We start from the raw sequence: 21,993 nt of genomic DNA on the forward strand, positions 1-21,993 counted from the left end.
TGACATACTTTTTTCTTAGATAAAATGCAGTTTCTTTTTGCAAAGCTTTTTACCACTGTAATTACTAGAGATTAAAAAAAAAATATCAAAATAATATTGCAAAAATAAAATTATAATTAATTTTATTCAGTTTTTTTTGAGACTAATTATATTTAGTTTTATTTTTTACTGTTGTAATTATTGTTAATTATTATAAAATTAATAGCCACTACAATTTACTTATGGAATTTAATTTTATCTCTTTTTATTATTTTTATTTTTATTTTAAATTTTTTGTTTTTATTTATTTCTTAAAATGAACTATAAAAAATTAGGGTCAAGTTGATGATCGTGATCGGACGATACGTTTGCAAAGAAATCTCATTGAAAAATTAGAGGCTGAAAAAGCGGCAGGTCCAAATGCTAAAACTGATATTACTAAAGAGTGCATAAATACAGCAACACAAACTGAACGGGTAAGCAAAAATTACCTTTAATAATTTTTTTAAATCAATTCAGATGCATTTAATTTTTTTCCCTTCAAATTTAAAATTCAGACAAGACCACTGGCCATTGGAACGGAGAATTTGTCAAGGTGAGTTTCAATTTATTAAAAAATAAATTTACAAATTATGTATATAAATTTAATATTTGATTTAAATATTTTTATTTTAATATATTTTATTTATATATTTTTTTATTTGCTTTTATTTTCTTATAGTGCTTTTGTTTATGAAACTCTATTACCGGCATTTCTTGACAATAAAACACTTCAGCCACACACTTTGCATACAAGCCAAAATACTAGAAAATCGCAATATTTTTGCATACTCCGCAAAACACTTAATACATCATTTAGAGCCATTAGCAATGTATCTACTACGTCTAAATACATTTTTGTTGTGTTGTTCCGAGCAATTTCACCCAAATTGCAACGCCTTGTTGCATTTTGTTTCACGCGCAGTTGGCCATCGTTGCAGCAATTGCTGCAGCATGCAAATTTCGTCGGTCAAAGTATGACGAATTGTCGACAATTCTCACGTAATATTTTGACACAAATTTCTCATAGATTTAGCAACAGTCTAATAACTTTTTATAATAATTTGTTCACCATACAAATGAGTTTTATAGCGAATCGATTAACCGCTCAGTTCTTTGGCATGTTCCACTTCTAAAACAGAAATTTGCCATAATGATTTTTTCAATGATTTTTGTTTTCATTTTTGTCAAAAAGAATAAGCGATTTTGCAACATTCACAGCAATTAAATATTTTATTTAAAATATAAAAAATCGCTTACCCTAATTGCAATGCTATGTGGCATTTTGACTCACGCTAACTTATTCACTTTTTATTTCTTCACTTTACTTTTTTACTCGATTCACCACTACAACTCTCGCCCAGTCATCGGGTTTCCGCCTGACAGAACAGAATTTTCCAGGATCCATTGCTACTTGTTTACCTTCAGTAGTCTTACACAACAAGTGCGATTAGTGCTCTCCCAATTTAAATACTCCACCGAAAAGACTTCATCCATTATGTCTTTTTATTCTATCTCCTTTTTCCTTAAAGCAAACTCCTTTTTCGATAAAGCATCGTTATCCATTCTCACACCAAAAGTAAGCCAGCAATGACTGAATTTTTGAACTAAAGATCAAAGTAGTTTTTGTTACTTAATTACCTGCCCTTTCGGTTATGATATATTATATCTTATTTATCCTCCATATTCAAATAAATGGTATGGTTTATAACAATATTACAGATAAGTATTCATATCACCTGTGCTATATCTGTATATTATGATTAGTATAACTATAAAGCTGTAATGATATTTAGATCTGAAGAAACTACTTCTCATAACAGTGAGAAGGATAACTATTCATCTGATCTGCTTATCTTTCCATACATTCCTTGTGTTTATAACGTAAAGCCTCCACTTTTTTGGTATTCTAAAAAAGTTGAAACACCCTGGTCTAATGTGTCTTCTGTAGAGCATTACAATTTGGTTAAAGGTATAGCATTATTCCGATGCATAAATTTGTTTCTCATTTATAATTTTATGCTATTCACTTAAGAACTACCATTCTTAGGTCAAGAACACAAATTTTTCTGAAAAACTTCCATATGCAAAGCATTATCCAGTATCCAGCAGTATCTATATAGATTTCCCACAATTTTTCGACAATATAAAACTTGTTTATTGATTCCGTTTATCTTGATAGAACTTTAAAGTTGTCTTTAAATCTGGCTCTTCTTTTTTCTTTTCTTTCTTTTCCACAAGCCTCTCAATTCGATTTTAACGTAAATTTCTTTTTTATTCAGTTCCTTGATCCTGACAGATCTTTAAATTCAACTTCAATCTAGATTCTTATCTTCTAGTCATCTATGGTATATCTAGATGACTAGATATTGGGATCTAGATATCTCCTAGAATATCCAGAACAATCTTTTAGATTTTTATCTTGACATAGCTATAGCTGTCAGTTTTCTATTAACATTCACATATTTTTTTCCGGGGTCTGTTTTTATAAGGATTTTAAATTTAGGTTAAACACAGATATGATATTAGACTTTAAAATCTTTTATGAGTTTCTTTTTTTTATTTTTTTCCGTGCCTTATTCTTAATTAAACCGCAAAAAATTTAATTTATTTATTTTCGCACCTCATTTTTGTTTATATTATGCGTTAATTAATATAAATATATTCAGTTATTATTTTTTTAAATATATATATATTAAAAACTAATATTTCTAATATTTCATGCTGCTTCAAAAATGGTTTTCGGCCGCTAATAATTAAATACTTCATATTCAATACTACATAACTTATAACTTAACCTTACAAACAATGCACTTACACTACACTAACTCACTATATATATATACTTATAATAATACTTCAAAACTTAAAAACTATACTTGGTTGTCATAGACTACAATTCGGTGATCAACAGGTACTATTTTGTGATCTTATCTTGGCTGTTATTTTATTATGTGCAATTAATATTATATGTGTTTTACATTTAAGTTATTCTTGTATCGATAACTGCTCCTCTTGTCTATAAGACTATTATCTAAAATTTATAAACTAATAAATATTATGTATAAATAATTCCTTAAAAATATATGTATGGATTAAGAAAATAATGTAAATATTTGATTCGAAAGAGTTAAGATAAAGTGATTGAAAAAATCGTTGTGATAAAAGAAAAGGTAATAACACAGTTAATAGATCTATATAGAGCATAAGTAATGCACAATATTTTTGATATTAAATTAAGTACATTTAAAAATAAATTATAAAATTACTAAGTCGATAATTATAAATTTACTGAAGAAGTCATTTTTCAATGACTTTTTCAATATATTTTCAATAAATTAACTAAAATTTTTGTTATTGTTTCTTCATTACTTTTCGAACCCTTCTAATTGTTTTTTTATTCTATTTTAAACTAAAAACAATTCATAGCTTTAAAAATATATTGTAATATAAATATTCAAGACATTAAATGAAGTTTTAAATTACATAAATGCAATTTTTTAATATATTTTTTTAAAATTACAAATTTATAAATAATATATGAATCTAATTAAATTTCCAAACGAGTTATTGGATTCATTATTTAAGGCACAAATATATTTACTCTTAATAATAGATTTAAATAATTTTTATTAATATAAATTAAGCTGAAATGCTACAATTTTTAGATTAAAGGGTTATATTTAAATAAATATAAATCAGAAAGTTTTTCGATTTAAAATCTTACTAGATATATAAAAAGTAATGCTGAGTCCCTGTTATTATTTTATATGGAACTCGTACTCGTTTATTGGTTTCAGCTGACAATACAACCTAGTATACATAATTTAAATAAAAGATATAGAAATGCCTTATTTTTTCCTATTAAGAATTTTTAATTAAGTTAGCTGGCGTATTGATAACAATCTATATATCCAGCCATATCTATTTCCAATCCGATTGTACAATGTACAAACAATACAACACTTTGATATATACATATATAACACATATATAGTTTGTATATGTAATAGTAATTTACACATAAGATACCACAACATGGTATGTCATAGCCAGGGAAGAGGAGGAAAAAATGGGTATGTAGTGAGTAAGAAGTACTCGAATTATTATATTAGAAGAATGCCGACAGAAAATGTACTTAGAATAAAATCCAAAAGGAGTTAATATAATCGTAAAAAAAAACTGACTGTAACCAGCTAATGTTATCATGGGTATTTTAGGGTGATCAAAGAAAATTCTTACTCTTACCTTGATTTTTGACTTTAGTGAGATCTTTTCCGCTTTGCTTACGAATAGATGATATTCGCTAGTTATATTATTATTCAGTTTTTGAATGGTATTCGCTAGTTAAATGGGTGTTTCTAAATCGTTTGCATAAATCCAAATCTCCTCACCTGTCATTATCAATTTCATGTTATCCTAATGGTAAAGGCAAACATAATTCGACAGCTTTAAACGTGTAACTATTTTTCATAAAAATTAATTTTTTTTGGACTAAGTGAGACTTATTCTTTTCGGGCATAAAACGTCTTTAAAAATAGACTGGACTGATACAAATGATTTCTTACAATCAACCAACTTTGTTTTAAGTGACAGATTTGTGATTTCCTTGACATGTTGTTTATTCGTTGAAGTTGATAATCCTCCAGTGCGATTTTTGTCTTCAATGCTTTCTTTAAATTGCTTATCCTAAGTCTATATATTGTTTGTGAGATAGCGTCATCAATAAAGCTCTTCTATAGTATTTTTAACGTCTCTCTGCAGGAATTTCGTTATTGAAACCAAATTCAATGCCAGGATGAACTGCATTTAAACAAAGCCCTTTATGGCGCTTAAAATGCGTGATCGTTTTAATATTTCATTAAGAGGTTACAGAGAATGTCTTGCCACTCCTTTATTGTGATAGTGCAATGCTGCAGATTTTGTCTATGTATATGTTTTACTAGTAACAGATGAATAGTATAGAATCAGTCCTCTGAATTAAAAGATTATTCCAAGGAAATTATTTCAAATAATTAAAAAATTAGTCTGTTTAAATGTAAATTAACTTAAGTAATTGCAAAGAGAAGAATTATTTTTGTATAAACTTTCGAATCAAATATATCGCCAACTTTGTTGTTGTCTTTATTATTCATATTTTAACCAAAATATTTATATATATTATAAGTAAATAGTCTTAAGTCCCCTGAAGCACAATTTGTCGTTTTAAATCTCTTTCAAATTCCTTTAATTGCATGCGGCAATTAATAGATAATTAAGGTAACTGCTCAGTTAAGTTTAGTAAATTGTTAAGATACATAAAAACAGAATTTTATAAAACTTGAAAATGAAAAATTTACTTTATATAAAAATATTCAATAATATTTAAACTATGAAAAGCTCCTAATTGATATTTCTCAGCTTGCATGAAATTAACACTAAATAAAATGCACTTTTATGCCGCTTATTACAAAATAATTTAAGTTGCTTATTAATTATAAATTAAAAACTATATATTAACTTTTATTTTTGTTTTAATATTTTGCACAGAAGTAAGCCCGAGTACCACAGTTATACAACGCATTTTCCAGCTATTTGCAATGATTCGACCACAGTAATTCAACATCAACAGCAGTATCCAGGTAATAGCAATGCTTTGAACCAAACACGTCGCCACACTATCATTTCCACAACGCTCACAAATTACAACCATCAGCAAATGGGCTGTCAAGCACCGAGACGTGCCTCGATTGCGTGGGAACAGCAACAACCAGAGGAACAATCAGCTCAGACACCTAACTTAATACCCAAAACGTACAAGCCCGTTAGAATAACACTGATTGGTGAGCCACTTAAGCAGTGGAATGGCCTAAACAGCAGCCTCAATGGTGAAGGCAAATACATGAAAAATATAAATGGCTCACATGCTGAGCTGGAAAATAAAAAGAATTTACTGAATGGCTCTAAAGAATTTGTGAATGGTAACAGCACTAATAACATCAATAGTAGTAAGTGCAATAGCAACAACAACAAAATCTCAATTGACAGCCCATTTAATGGCACAAGTAGCTGCAAACAGAATGGCTATCACAACAGCAGTGCAGTTATTGCAGGCAATGGTTTGAAGCAAACAACTCTGCAAATGGAAAATATCGTCAACAATACGCAGCAACACTATCATCATCATCAGCAGCAACAGCAGCAGCTGCAACAACAAAAACAACAACAAATAAATGGCAATTTATATCCAACAGTTACTATAGTCTGATGTAGGCTTTTCTTATTGTATTTCTTTTTTACTATCTTTAACATTTTGCTTTTTAAACTGTTTATATTATAAATAAAATATTTCCCACTCATTTGGGGCAACATTTGTATTCCTTTTAAGATACACGCACATCTATTTTTCGTAAATCAATACACACATTTTTTATAAATTTTTCTTGCTTTATAGTAAAATAATATAAAAAAGATCTAGAGTTTAGGCAGACAGAAAATATAAAAACAAAATATATTCTCATACTACAGAAAAGTATTATTTATAAGCTTAAAAGGGGCTTAACTTTTAAAAAACAAACTTAACATTTATTTATATGCAATAATTTAAATATAAATAATACTGAGTATATATTTATGAACAATGATTATATATATTTAAATAAAGAAAGAATCATTTAAAATAAGATTATATACTACAATATATTATAGATTTAGTAAACATGCATATATCAATATTATTATATATATTATATATTATATTATATGTGTTAGTTGAGTTTTAGCTGATAAACATACATTAGAATTTATTTAAATTAATTTTAATTAGTAAAATTTCATTGACAAACTATTAAGTTTATAATTTTACGTTGTTATATCTGTTAAAATAAAATATATGTACTTAAGTTAGTTAAAAAAAATAATAATTATGAATTGATGTAATTGTTTATCTATTAAGTTTAATTAATAACTTAATTAAAATTATTATACTATATTCCAAGTATACTTAATTAATAATTTGATTAATTTTCATGTCAACTATCTTTATTGCTTCATGCAAAGAAGACATCAATTAATTAATATTTGAAATATAAACAATATATATATATAAATACAATTATATACATATATATATATATATATTACATATAAATCAAAGATCTTTTTTTTTTATATAAGCGCAGAATTCAATTCAGAAAACTTTAAGTATATTTAAAACAGCTTGAAAGTCAACATACTAAAGCCGAAGTACCCGGAATAGTTATGAAGATCTTGATTATTTTATAGAGTATAGGATAGATAACATTTCTGAGAACCTAATCCTTAATAATGCTCTATGGAGAGATCAGAAGTTGTTTTAACTAGTGAAATACCGACATAAACTAAATAAAATATACCAATTAAGATAGACTGATTACGATGTAGCATTATATAAATTTAATAATTTTTTTTAATAACTAAATGGATATCAATTTTTAATAATATTTCCCCGAAAGAAAAATTTAATTTTAATTATTTATTTATTTTAATTAGTTTTGGATGTTTATTAATATATATTTAATTAATTAATTATTTAATTAATTAAGTTTTTTTATTTGGTATTTTCTTATATTTTTTTTATGGTATTTACTTTTTTTATTTTATTTATTTTATTTATATATATTTTTTTTTTTTTTATTTTATAATTTTTATTAATATCACTATCTTACCATAATATGACAAATATTTATTGTTTCGACCATTCGACGTTTTCAACGGTCGGTCCATTGCCTATGTTTGCGAAGTAAAGTGAGCAACATAAAATCAAATCTAACAACTATTTTCTGTGCTGGCTGCAATCATTCATAAACCAGGAAGGAGTCAATGACATACAGCTTCCAATTATATTTTTTGTTTTGATATCAAGTTTAGTTGTAAACATGTTCTTGAAAAGTGATATATGTATGTCAATAGATTATTCAAAAGAATTCATCAGAAGATGGTAATAAACTCCCAAACTTACCGGTAATACTGTAGTAGTTCTTATATCCATTCTAACGGAACAGTTACAACCTGATCTTGGCATCTTATATTGATTTAAAACATGATTGGCAATTAAGTTTTGGTGAGAGTTTAAATGTAATATATTCCAGAAAATAACGAAACGATGGATTTGATTTCTGTTATTTCAAAATCTTTTGAACCATATCTCACTATTCAATTTTCTATTAAAGTTTCACTGCAATTAAGTTCTGAAATGAATCCTCCATTTACAGGTAAAATAGTAGTTGTATTTGAAATGCTATTCATTATTACCGCAAAATGTGTGATCATCTTCTACTATTTCACAATTACTTACAGGAGAAGCTACAATAAATTTTTGGATCATTACTTTAGTTAAACTTTGATTGACTTTGGACCCCGAGGGATATTTGTCGTAAAATTGAAAAAATATTTATATTGGCATAAATAATTTGTGATTATAAAATAAATATCAGCATTTAAAGTTATCTTTCCAAAATAACACTTTTTGGTTGAGTTAACAAATTGTATTGTACCAAAGTATTGTAAAAACTCTCTAATGGAAATGTAATGTGATGAAAACCAACGCAATTTTTTTATACGGTGAGGTGCCGTATACGGTGAGAATTCTTTGAGTAAAAATTTGTGGAACTCATACAAAAACCATTTTTTCTTCGAAATAAAGCGTTTTCTTTAGATGTAATTGTAAATCGGTCTGTTTCAACCGACGGGCACATTTGTGTCACAGCAGTATGGTCCTGCCTTCACAGTCCCTTCATTACTTCAAAACATATAATGCATCAGATATGCTTTAAAATAAGTAGTTAGAAGTCCATTTTTAAATTATAATATTAAATATGGAAAATCAAACAAACAATATACATAAAGATTGTCGAAACAGAAAAATGGTATTTCTGGAGTAACCTGAAAGCAGGAAAAATGAAAGGAGCTTTTAAATATCCAAATGCATTTTATGAAACCCTTCTACAATTCGAAAGTGTGTAGTTATAATTTTTTTTAACTGGTACCATATCGACATTGTATGGATATGGTTTCATTAAAATTTAATTTAGCCTAAATGTCAAATCTGCCATATTGCATATGTTTCTGTTATTTTCCCTTAATAAGTACCAAGACTATCTAACATCTTTTTCAATTTTTGTTAGATGTTTCATATATAACATATGTGTATGAATTATCATTGATAACAATTGTCATCGGAATATTGTGTGCAAGATTATCTCTTACAAGTACCGAAAAACAACTTGCAGACTGGACGGAATTAAAAACACAAGACGATGCAGTGCTCTTTCGCACTATAGCGGGTAAGTCAAATAACAAGAACAGAAATGATTCACATTTTGGAAAAATATTCAAGCAAATCAAAATTGCAGATATTTCTGCGCTTTTGAAACTTGATGTAGATGAATTAAGTGTTGCTGATACTGGTTTGAAGGGATTAGATACTTTGAAGTATCTAAATTTAACCGGTGACGAACTAACTGAGTTGAGATTAAATAACGGAAACTTAGAAAATTTAGATGCAAGTCACAATTTTTTAAAGAAATTAACACGCACCCAATTGGAGAATCTGACGAATTTAACATATGCAAATTTCTCATTTAATCAAATCAGAGAAATAGAGGAAAATGCATTTAAACCTTTAAAGAAGTTGCAATATCTTAATCTGAATAATAATGAATTGAAGAGAGATGTGATTGGCACTTGCGATAAGCTGAAGTATCTATCAATGAGCGATAATCTAATTGAAATTGTAATTTTCAGTGAATTTCTTTAATTCTAAACGAAACCAATCAATTTTGCTTAACATTTCAGCTTTCTTCGAGTAACTATCGCGGCATGACGGCAATGGAGCACCTCGTAATAACCGAAAACCCATTGCGTGAAATTGAAAATCGTGCTTTCGCTTATATGCCACGCTTACGCATTCTAAATATATCAGAAAATAATTTAGAACAAATTTCGCCTATGGTTTTCTTTGGCATGAAACGTGTACCACTACAACAGCTTGACGTAAGCTTCAATAATCTGTTGAGTCTAACATCCAACCAATTTGAGCACATACCAAAATTGCAAATCTTGAATATATCCGACAATCGCTTAAAGTCTTTGGAAACGACAACCTTCGCAGGACTAACATCACTGCGTAAACTTTTTCTTCACAACAATGACATCAAAAATATCAAAGCAAATACTTTCGCTAATTTAGTGTCACTTGATACTTTGGACCTGTCCAGAAATAATATCGAAACAATTGAGGCAGATGCCTTTGGAGCTGTTATGTTGCCAAGACTGCGTGAACTGCAACTAAAGGCGAATAATTTAAAACAGTTAGATCCGTTGACATTTTCATCCTTACCACATCTGGAATATTTGTCTTTAGCTTATAATGAACTCACTGCTTTGGATGTGCGCATGTTCGCACCCATGCGTCGTCTACAGAAATTGCATTTGGGACACAACCAACTGGAAGAAATTGATGCATCGGTTTTGGAAAGCTGGACAAAATTATCGGAAATGCTTATAGATAACAATAAATTAACATTTCTTCCAGAAATAAATGGCATCTTTCCGAATTTACGTAAAGTCTCAATTGAAGGTAATCCCTGGCAGTGTCCATGCTATGATGAGCTGATTAAAATATTAAATGAAAATAACATCGAATATGTGCGCATGACAAGTCCATTTTACAAAGGCGAGAAACCATTTTGCTTTGTTACTCCTGTAGAGTACTGCGTGCAGGATATTAAAGCTGTGCGAGCTCATGGCATACCAGAAGGGTTTGAGGTGGCCTCTGATGACTCCAATAATGTAAATGACGACTAAGTAATGAAATTTGTAAATTTTATATTAAAAATAAAGACTGGTTTTTAGGGAGTGAGAGTACACGTTTGGATAAAATTAATTTGGAGATGTGGAAAAGACACGATTGAGTCAAGGTGGTATATGTTGCAAAAGTTATTTTGTTATCATCTCTTTTCGAATAAGGTCATATGATGTTTTTGTTGTTGCGGTAATTCGTATGGATCTTTTGCAAAATCCTGCTGGGGGAGTGGTGAACGCCGAGTGGCTTCGAACGTAAACCCGGCCGGCCTTGCAGCAAATCATTTTCTTTAATGTTTAATTATGATGTTTGAGAATACCTCTTTTATTCAGAAGATAGTTATCATTATGGGCTAGATAACGAATGTACCTCTTGTGGGAAAATAAATTTTTAATAATAAAATATATACTAGAATAAATACTAATATTAGGTATGTATTAATAAAATTTAAAATTAATGCTCTAATATGGAAATTATAAGAATATTAAGGTGAACGAATAACGCAACACATTTGTGCATTATACAAGCACCAGTTTATATAGATCTTTAGTTCTATATAAATACCATAAGTACCTACTTAATAAGTCACTGATTGTATAGGTACAGATATTTAATATAAATTGTAGATAAGGCGTATATTGTGATGCCTTTTCTAGGTGAAGTGGATGAAATCGAAATTTGTTTGCTATAGAATCACTATTTTTCTTTCAAACTAAACATTTGATGCCTTGGATTACTATCTAGTGTGACTTATATTATATATATATAGATTATGTACTATATTTACCCATGTAGATGGACCACGTAATGGATAACTTTTCAGAGTATAGATTATCTATTTTTAATATAAAGTTCTTATATTACTTGATCTTGAGATAAATCTTAAATTGAGAGATTTTAAATGTTAATATTACGCTGTTGAGGTAATGAAATAAATCGTAATACATAGTTTACGATTTATAATACATTGTTTTAACTGATCGTGAAATACTATGTAGCAGAAAAGATGGACTGATATTAGTCTGGGGATCAGACGAAGAATTATCATTGCTAATAGATGCTACTATGGGTTCAGTAGGTAATTGATATGTAGAGCTCTTTCTCTACAAACAAAACTTAAGCTCCATAGGTCGCATATCTTTCCGGTGCTTCTGTATGGCGCAAAAGCATAGACATTATCATAGAATGATGAAGCAGCATTGACTGTTTTGAGAGAAATGTTCTTCGTGTATCTTTGGACCTTTACGAGTTTGTAATGACTGCCGCATGCGAATGAACTCGAGCTGTATGAGCTCTATCGCGGAAATTGTATAAATCAGCGAATTAACATTCAGCGACTTCGGTGTCGTGAGAATGGGTGAAGATGTTCCAGTGAAAATAATATTTAAAGCAGTAGTTGGAGGAAGAAAGCGTAAAATCAGACCGTAGCATCGGTGAAGTGATCGAATTCGGGGAGTACTAATCGGACTTGAACGTATGAGTCTAAAGAAGGCGCGTACGCAGCAGACTCGCCTGCAGAGATATACTGCGTCAGGTCGAAACTCGGTAACGGGTTGTTATGTCCAAATAAGGCCTAAAAGTATGCTGATGTATATAACCGCTCTTTAACGCCTGGACTGGCTTATTGCTTATCACTTCATCAGGGTAAGCAATAATTGACCTCAGTTCTGCATACCTCTCCGAGGAGTCTGTAACCATTCTGAGATTTGATAACGCGGTATTGGTAAGTCTGTCAGTTTACGTAAATAATTTCATTTAAGTGCTACAGAATTTAAGTGAGGTAAATAATAAACAAAAACTTAAGTTTAATAATTCAAACATTTCAGTACATTTTTTACTTTTTTATATATTTGAGATTTTTTATAAATAAAATTTTTTAAATTATTGTTTTAGCGCCAAAATCAATTACACAAATCAAAACAAAATTTTGTGAACAAAAACAGCTGACATGTATGATGCGTTGCCAGTTATTTTCACATGTGATCCGTATCGTTTCAGCAAAGAAGATCCAGATCAATATGTGCTGAAATACGGCTATTGTAATGATTTTTTGTGGAAGCTATAGTCTGCTAAAGAGGTCAGATGGGACCTCTATACTTACTATAGAATCACCATATTTGTTGCAAGTTTTTGCAATTTTAAGTAGTTCAGTGATTGTTAAGCGAACCATATTACAAAATGGCAAACTTTAAATTAAACGCATAATGACTTGGATGGTAGGCATGCTGACACAGTGCTACCAAATCAGGCCAACAAAATGGATAATTTCATATGAATATTTTTATTTCTATATAATGTGTGTCGATATAAATTAAGTTATAAGATTTTAAAAAATAAATATATGTAAATGTTGGGATTTATATTTAAAAACATTCGAACAATATATTTTAACTTGCTGCTTTTATATTTATTTAACTACGCCTGTAAAATGCATTATCTTAATAAACACAAAACTTTTAAGAGCAGTTTGAACTAATTCAAAAGTATTGAATCAAAAGATAAGACACTAATTTGATTAAAGCGTAAGTATATTTAAAGCAAACATCTGGCAGCACTAAACCTCTCTCTAAGTCGAACTATCAGATTCGAAAGAAAATGAATGAGCACATCAAGTTCAGTAGGTTGCGGTTGTTTGTTGATGGTGGGTTGTGATTAAATTTTATTAATGCGTCGATTTGAAAGCATGTATGATGGCTAAGCTGGAATTGATAACAATTGTCATCGGAATATTGTGTACAAGATTAACTCTTACAAGTACCGAGAAGTGTTCAACGCATGCCAATGAAAATGACACCAAAAGAGTGATATGCAAAGATGTGGAAGATATAGAAGACTTGCAAAAAGAATTTGCAGACTGGACTGAGTTAAAAATACAAAACGAAGCAGTGCGCAGTCTTACTATAGCAGGTTAGTTGAATAACAAAAACATGATTCACATTTTGGGAAAATACTCAAGTAAATCGAAATTGCAGACGTTGCCGCAGACAGCGTCGTTAAACTTGATCTGTCATATGTTGGTGAATTAACTATTGCTGATACTGGTTTGAGGGGACTAACTGCTTTGAAGTATCTAAACATAACCGGCGATGAGCTAACTGAGTTGAAATTAAATAACGGAAATTTAGAAAATTTAGATGCAAGTCACAATTACTTAGAGAAAATAACGCGCACCCAATTGGAGAATCTGACAAATTTAAAATATGCAAACTTCTCATTCAATCAAATTAGAGAAATAGAGGATAATTCATTTGAATCTCTAAAGAAGTTGCAATATCTTAATCTGAATAACAATGAATTGAAGAGAGATGTAATCGGCACCTGCGTTAAGTTGAAGTACCTAACAATGAGCGATAATCTAATTGAAATTGTAATTTTCAGTGAATTTCTTTAATTTTAAACGAAACCAATCAATTTTGCTTTAACATTTCAGCTTTCGTCGAGTAACTATCGCGGCATGACTGCAATGGAGCACCTCGTAATAACCTCAAATCCATTGCGTAAGATGGAAGATCGTGCATTTGATCATATGACACGCTTACGCATTCTAAATATATCAGCAAATAGTTTAGAACAAATTTCGCCTATGGTTTTCTTTGGCATGAAACGTGTACCACTACAACAGCTTGACTTAAGCTTCAATAATCTGTTGAGTCTGACAGCCAACCAATTTGAGCACATACCAAAATTGCAAATCTTAAATATATCCGACAATCGCTTAAAGTCTTTGGAAACGACAACTTTTGCAGGACTAACATCACTGCGTAAACTTTTTCTTCACAACAATGACATTAAAGATATTAAAGCGAATACTTTCGCTAATTTAGTTTCACTTGATACCTTGGACCTATCCAGTAATAATATCGAAAGTATTGAGGCGAATGTCTTTGGTGCTGTTATGTTGGCAAGACTGCGTAAGCTACAGCTAAAGGCGAATAATTTAAAACAGTTAGATCCTTTGACATTTTCATCCTTACCATATCTGGAATATTTGTCTTTAGCTTATAATGAACTTACTACTTTGGATGTGCGCATGTTCGCACCCATGCGTCGTCTACAGAAATTGCATTTGGGACATAATCAACTGGAAGAAATTGATGCATCGGTTTTGGAAAGCTGGACAAATTTATCGGAAATGCTTATAGATAACAATAAATTAACATTTCTTCCAGAAATAAATGGCATCTTTCCGAATTTACGTAAGGTCTCAATTGAAGGTAATCCCTGGCAGTGTCCATGCTATGATGAGCTGATTAAAATATTAAATGAAAATAACATCGAATATGTGCGCATGACAAGTCCATTTTACAAAGGCGAGAAACCGTTTTGCTTTGTTACTCCTGTAGAGTACTGCGTGCAGGATATCAAAGCTGTGCGAGCTCATGGCATACCAGAAGGGTTTGAGGTGGCCTCTGATGACTCCAGTAATGTAAATGACGACTAACTAATGAAATTTATAAATTTTATATTAAAAATAAAGACTGATTTTTGGACAGTGAAAAAAAACATTTGGATGAAATCAATTTCTCACTAAAATATATTGTTACGAATATTTTCATTTGAAAGTATACAAAAGTTATTTTTATATAGTGTTTTTCAGTGTATCATGTGAATCACATCGTTAAGTGAAGGGTCTATCCCTAAATGCCCTACTTTTTTTCGTCGGGTTTTTAATGGTCTAGTAATAATTCAATTTACCATTTATGGTAGTAATTTAGTAATTATTTAGGGTTAGATAAGGAGCATATGTCTAATAGGGGAACAATTTTACAGTGTAATGGTATGTACTGTTATAAATACTTAAATAAAATGTGTACGAAAAGTTTAATATTAAATAATTAATTGAAAATTAAAAAAAAAATATTTATGTAAACGAAGACTAAAACACAATTGTGCATTACACAAGCACTAGTTTAAATTTTGCATAGTTCCTTAGTTCTATATATGGATCATAAGTACTTGCAAAATAAATGACTTTCGTTGTATCAGCTATTGATTATTAATATAAGTTTTTCTTTGGGGGTCTTTTGTGTTTTATTTCTAGATGAAGTTGTTAATATAAAGTATTATATTATAATATAACTGTAACATAATTATAATTTGTTATAATTAAATATTACTTGACAAAGATAAACAATAAATGGGTATAGTTTTTTCTTGGTGGTCTTTGCTAGTTGCATTTACTATATGTGGTAAAGATTAACCTAGAATTAAATTTACATGCTATGACATTATTAATTTTATTGTAGTAGTAGTTACTCAGTAGGAAAGCTTTAATATATTCATGAAATTACTATTAATATTCAAACCTAGCAAAGAGGCATGAATATGCTTATTACAAACATTAATTTTTCACTTCTATATATTCTGTAGTTCATATAGTAAACGTTGAGATTTTGGTTAAGTTTTTATATTAGTGACAATTCGTAATTTTCAACAATTTGTGAATAGATCAATAGACATACATAGAGATCTTATGATTGCTTCAGTGAAAAAATATATCAGAGACAGAGCTCTAAAATTATTCATTAAAGTTGATACGCTACTTAACCCCGCCCTAACAATCCTCAAGTCCATTTCTGGATTCCCAATAAGATATGCTAATTTAAGGTCCGTCATCAACTAAAAGACAAATAAATGATATGATTTCTTTGCCTAGTTAAAGCCTAGTGTGGGGTAGTGATAAGCCCTCCAGCCATTATAGAGTAAAAGTGCGTAATAGTACTAACTCAAGAACAAGAAGAATAGATACTTGAGTATGTGAATGTGAAGAATAAATTAATTTTTTTAAAATACTTCTAATGACAATATCGTCCTGAAATTTTTAAATTTTATGTAGAATTTTATTACTAATCGAAACCAAAAATATTATATACGAATATTTGTAGTATATTCTTTCAAAATTCATTCAATGGAAATATAGTATGCATGTGTTTGGTGTGTTTTGCTGAAGAAAAAAAAAAAATAAAAATTTCAAAATAGAGCCTTCCTAAACATTTTTATTTCTCAGTAAAATTTAAAACTAAATCTTTATAAAATATGAAAAATAAAAATTCTGGGGACACATTTGGAAAAAAAGTTTTTATTGAAATTTAACGGTTAATATCAGTACTTAAATATGAACAATCTTAATTGTTTAAACAATTTTCTATAGTTCAATCAATTATCTTTAAAACGCAACAAATTTCAAGTTTCTATCCTGAGATATGGATATTTGAAAATGTGTCTACAAAGCCATTTCTCAAAACCTTATGGGTTCATATCTCCTAGTAAAAAAATTACAAAATTTTTGCCCTAGAAAGAATCTCATAAAAAAAATTTCAGCCAAATCAGAGGTGATGTGGTCATTTTTTGCCATAATCCGCCCGGTTTGTAAACGAATGACCCACATAGTATTACTATACTATATATATATCCATAGATATGGAGTAAGAAATGGAAACTTCTCAGGGTATGGATTTTCTATTTATTAATATTACTAATAATTCTATATATTAAATCACGCTTTTAGGGTAATGATATAAATCACTAACAACATATAGTGCTCAATTCTCGATTTATTTTATAATATATTAAATGCTTAAAATATTTGAGTAAAGATTCATAATCTAGGTTCATTTGTCTAGAATAGATTTACAGTGATATTCCTGCAACTCTCACTGATTATACCTCAGTCATTATTTAACCATTTGTCTCACTTTAAGCTGTTTTGGTATTCTTGCAATCTTTAGTCTTAGTGTTACAATTATATGATAGTGAAAGTAGCAGATCATAAGATAAAAAAGTTGTATTGATATAGTAGAATAAGTTAACAAAAAAATGTATAAAATGATACCTCAAGAAGTAAATATATTTAAATATAGCAATCTAGTAAAATTGCTAGAAAATATGTAGCAAGGACACAAACCACTTTATAGTAAATTGGTTTTGCAAGAAGCTGTATATGAGCTTTTTTCAAAAAGCTCGATTAAGACTTTTCATATTTAAATGAAAACTTTGTATAATTGCAAAGCTACAATTAAGCTTTACCTATAATATTTTTAATGAATTGATTTAAATTTGTTTCATATATCGACGTCCCTGAACCCAGATATTGAAGACTTTTTCGGAATAGTCGCAAACTATGGAGCGAATAAACGGATTTACTCTATTATATATTATTTTAGTTATAATTGTGTCAATTGAACTTTGGAAAAACAAAATAATTAATTGAAGTAATAGAAGTCCGCGGCTGTCTTTAGCAACTTAGATAGTATACCGCAATTAGTTCATGTATCTGTTTTTTTTTTTATCAAATCTGATTATCGGATATTTTATGATGGACTTGGAATTTTTTTCCTATTCACCTTATTGTTGTAATATATTTCTGGGTGTATGTAAAGCAAGTTGACGATGAGAAATTGGAGCATTGTTTCTAAAACTTTGTTCTCCCAATAATTCCAGTGTTCCCTCTGCGTAATATACGCAAGTAACGGTCGGAAAAGTAGGCAGCCAGTGGAATATTTCTCTTATTTCGAAAAGGCAGATCATTAAAATTTTCCAAATCAATGCCGTCATTTTGCCCATGTATTACAATTTGATTGTAATGTGCGGTAAAGTTTATTAATGGGGAGACTTCATGCTTAGTGTTATTCTAAAGCTGACAATGTCAACTTATGTTACGTGTAAATTTAAGTTGCCACCCCCACATTCCTCTTTAACATTAAAATTTCGTCACTGTGAAGTGTTAGCCAAACATTGAGAAACACTAAACTAGGGATAAGTTTATTGATTCCCTTTTTTGATTGAATCTATATCATTCTAGTTCCACACCAATATTTAGATACTATTCTATTAGCCTGATTGAGCATGAACCAATCTATCACAATAATCCTTAAAGCACGCAGTGATATGGTGACATAGTTCCCAACCCTTTAAAATGTATCTATCTATCTAACAATTTAATATATCATAGTTTAATTTGTCAAAATTTAAGTATAAAAGGTATGATTTGTTAGGTAAAAGTAATTTTAAAAGATATTATTCCATTAAATATCTACATATATTTTATATAACAATTCATATCAGATAAATAATACCTAAAAACACTTTTGACTAATAAAATGATAAAAGCATATGATTTCTTTAATGAGCGTTACGTTCGCTGCATTTGTGGAGATGTCTTGGACAGCAGAGCGAATATATTAAATTTGTCTAAGCACTCCCTGAAAGAAGTACCAGAGATGATTCGAGAATATAGTTTCTTAGTAAAACTATATTTGCACGTAAATGAAATAAGTACTGTGAGTTCAATACAAGATTATATATAATTCTAGTGTATTTTAATTAAAGTATAACCTTTCTTTAAGCTACCATCAATTTCCAATCTAACAAATTTGAAAATCTTAACATTGGATTTTAATCAACTTCAAGAATTTCCAGTTGCTGTTTGTAGTTTAGAAAATCTACGTTTTCTTAATATTAGTCACAATAACATAGAAGAGATACCAAAAGAAATCGGAGAATTGAAATTCTTGGAAGTTTTGTGGTGTAATCATACAGGTCTCATGAGCATAGCAGAAGAAATTGGTAGTTGTATAACACTGGACACACTGGGAGCACGAGGAAATAAATTAGAAACTCTTCCTGAATCAATATGTTTATTAGAAAACCTACGCTGGATATCGTTTGAGTCAAATCAAATAAAAAACTTACCAAATCAATTTGGTGCTCTAACTCAGCTAGATCATCTGAATTTAAAAGATAATCAACTACAAAGTATTCCAAAATGTGTTCCGTACATGAGAAGCTTACAGTGCATTTCTTTGAATAATAATAGAATACACGAACTTCCCTCTGATACTGATTTACAACTCATGTCAGATATAAAAGTCATCAATATAAGTAATAATCCGGTTTGTGAGCTAGTTCCAGACAATTTCTTTGAAGTAAGTACATTGAAACTTGTTATTACTATTAATTAAAATTATATTAAAAATTTTTTAAAATAAATTAAATTAAATTATTTTTAAGCTTCACAGTCATATTGTAAGCTCAGAAAAAGCCACACGAAACAATAGGCCGACATCTTCAGCTGAAGAAAATGATCTGGAAAGTCAAAGAGATAACAATAGTGATTTTGAAAATAGTGTTCGATCTAGTGAAATAAACTCAGAGGAAGGGAAGTTGCGAATGTCCAATTTCATTTTTTATCGTTTCCGTAATTTTTTTAGAAGTATCAAAAATGTGTTAACAAGTTTCGTCCATCGTTTTCATAATCGTTCTTCTTCTTGATATAATGTGAAAGTCATTATGTGATTATATTTTTCTATGGAATTTTTTATATATAAATGTAATTGGATATTATGATTTTTGAACTAAATTTTGTCAATAGTTCTGAAATAGTACTAGAGAAGTTTTCGAGCATTAAATCAGAAGGTCAGAATTTTAGTACCAACCCATTGCACTTTAAATAAAACGTGAGCGACTTTCGATTCATGGAATGATTTGAACTAATATAATATAATTTGATTAATTTATAATAATGCATTTAGTTCACAATAGACTTTCCGAAATTTCACAACAGTATGAGGGTAGATATTTTAATAATATTGTATACCACTTATTAAGTTTGTAGCTTAAGTAATGTAATTTTCAAAATTATCTACCAACATATGTTGGATGATATATATTTGTGTTATATATTATCTCTACATCTACATCTACACATCTGTGATGGAACTCCAAAAAAGTATGGGGAACATTTGATTATTTTGCTCTCTGAGAAATAAATATCTATAAAATCTAATCAAAAATTATGTCTGAATATATATGTAAAATTTTGCTTTGAAATTGGCTTGGATGTAAATGTACACTGAGAACAGGTCACAACTAAACTCAGATTTAGGTTTAGCTATTTGTCAAACCGTTGTTTATCATAAATAGTATCTTTGTTCAACATAACTATAATTATTTACTCTTGATTTGTGTCACGATCACAGCTGTGGAAGTATTAGTCTTGATAAACTTGTTGAACTTTTCCGTTATTTACACAAATCTAAGTTAGAAGTTATGTATTGTACCGTGTCATCAAAGTGCAGGTTAAACTCAATTACTCTTTCAAGTTGATCAACCTGAGCGCACTTTAAATCGATTCTCAGTAATTTTTCTAATTATAAATTTTACGATGTTAAAATATGTTTATTTGGAATATTCTCATTCCATATGATATGATCCATATGTTTATTTTGTGGTACATCAACGGGTCATAATTTATGCTTAAGTGGGCTTTGAGCACCAGGCCGCAACTGCAACTTAACCTTACCTATAATATAGTAAGTATAATATGCGTTATATTTCTTGTGCCATTGATACTGGCGAGTCATTATGACTAGCTACAATAGCAATATTTAATTGAATTTTCTGAAGAAAGTAATATTGAATTTTCAGAAGAAAATAACAGCTTGCTTTAATAATACCAATTCGAATAGGATTCAATAGGATTCGAACTCTGGTATTGGTATATTTGTGGTTAGTTAAATTTGAGTTAACTAATTGTGAATATATCACAGTTTTTGAATGTTGTCAGTTGTATGGTGAGTATAAAGTTGAGTTTTAGATATTTTTTTGGTAATTTTTGTACTGGAAATCCAGTTCTCACAAAGTAATGCACCGGGCAGACGATAACCGCAAAGAATTGTGACATTCACAGTTTAATGAAACTTCAGTCAATTCAAGTTTTGCAGCTGTCTCTGCGGCTGCTTTAAAACAGATATATATACATATACTATATTCAAATCACACTCAGTAAACTGAATGTGGTTGTGATATGAATAGAGCATAATGACAGAGTATAATGTTGTTGTAGAAGAGTCTAAATCTAAATATCTAACCATTTGTTTTTAGCTGTAAAATGTCTTTTATGTGGGTTTTTTTATTTATGTCTGAGAGAGTTAAATGTAAAATAACCAATTAGTGGTTCTTCTATATTAAATTAATTATATAAAAGACAAAACATTGTTAATAAATTATTTGTTGAAATGCATTTATTTGAAAATTCTTTCTTCAACATTGCAATCACAATTAATAAAACTCACAACTGAGGAACCAAAATTATTGCTCTTGCGATTTTATTAAATTTAACTACTACTCTTACAAGTAAAAGGACGTTTTCCTTT

General features: G+C 29.3%; 3 protein-coding genes across 7 annotated transcripts in view; all 3 read left to right on the forward strand.

Annotated features, from left to right (window-relative positions):
- The window catches only part of LOC119665970 (myb-like protein P), a 31,548-nt gene extending 25,062 nt beyond the window's left edge, over positions 1-6,486 (forward strand). For 3 of the 5 annotated variants that reach the window (XM_038075230.1, XM_038075233.1, XM_038075241.1), the window contains 3 exons: positions 315-455; positions 537-574; positions 5,548-6,486. In XM_038075230.1, the coding sequence (XP_037931158.1) occupies positions 315-455; positions 537-574; positions 5,548-6,265 (897 nt within the window). In that variant the 3' untranslated portion in view covers positions 6,266-6,486. Of the gene's footprint in view, positions 1-314; positions 456-536; positions 575-700; positions 1,181-2,910; positions 2,933-5,268; positions 5,278-5,547 lie in introns of those variants that run through there. The other 2 variants (XM_038075250.1, XM_038075246.1) reach the window with 2 other exon arrangements.
- Positions 6,487-8,140: 1,654 nt separating this feature from the next.
- LOC119679811 lies at positions 8,141-15,333 on the forward strand. The gene is made up of 7 exons (XM_038092362.1): positions 8,141-8,249; positions 9,162-9,320; positions 9,390-9,769; positions 9,832-10,839; positions 13,510-13,747; positions 13,813-14,207; positions 14,271-15,333. Exons 1-7 carry the CDS (start codon positions 8,141-8,143, stop codon positions 15,279-15,281), a joined length of 3,300 nt encoding a protein of 1,099 aa, XP_037948290.1. The 3' UTR covers positions 15,282-15,333.
- Positions 15,334-18,869: 3,536 nt separating this feature from the next.
- LOC119668610 (leucine-rich repeat-containing protein 40-like) lies at positions 18,870-20,611 on the forward strand. The gene is made up of 3 exons (XM_038078178.1): positions 18,870-19,119; positions 19,186-19,764; positions 19,850-20,611. The coding sequence occupies exons 1-3, from the start codon at positions 18,940-18,942 to the stop codon at positions 20,108-20,110; spliced, it is 1,020 nt and encodes a 339-aa protein (XP_037934106.1). The 5' UTR covers positions 18,870-18,939; the 3' UTR covers positions 20,111-20,611.
- The last annotated feature ends 1,382 nt before the right edge of the window (positions 20,612-21,993 follow it).

The sequence above is a fragment of the Teleopsis dalmanni genome, chromosome 1, assembly GCF_002237135.1.
Source record: "Teleopsis dalmanni isolate 2A chromosome 1, ASM223713v2, whole genome shotgun sequence".
Classification (NCBI taxonomy): domain Eukaryota; kingdom Metazoa; phylum Arthropoda; class Insecta; order Diptera; family Diopsidae; genus Teleopsis; species Teleopsis dalmanni.

What these genes read in the sequence shown, in the direction of transcription:
- LOC119668610 (XM_038078178.1), top strand. Translation starts at nt 18,940, where the DNA reads ATGATAAAAGCATATGATTTCTTTAATGAGCGTTACGTTCGCTGCATT. An exon ending in ACGTAAATGAAATAAGTACT is followed by an intron (nt 19,120 to 19,185) that starts GTGAGTTCAATA and finishes CCTTTCTTTAAG; the next exon opens with CTACCATCAATTTCCAATCT. An exon ending in TTCCAGACAATTTCTTTGAA is followed by an intron (nt 19,765 to 19,849) that starts GTAAGTACATTG and finishes ATTATTTTTAAG; the next exon opens with CTTCACAGTCATATTGTAAG.
- LOC119679811 (XM_038092362.1), top strand. Translation starts at nt 8,141, where the DNA reads ATGGATTTGATTTCTGTTATTTCAAAATCTTTTGAACCATATCTCACT. An exon ending in AATGAATCCTCCATTTACAG is followed by an intron (nt 8,250 to 9,161) that starts GTAAAATAGTAG and finishes AATTTTTGTTAG; the next exon opens with ATGTTTCATATATAACATAT. An exon ending in CCAATAATGTAAATGACGAC is followed by an intron (nt 10,840 to 13,509) that starts TAAGTAATGAAA and finishes TTTTATTAATGC; the next exon opens with GTCGATTTGAAAGCATGTAT.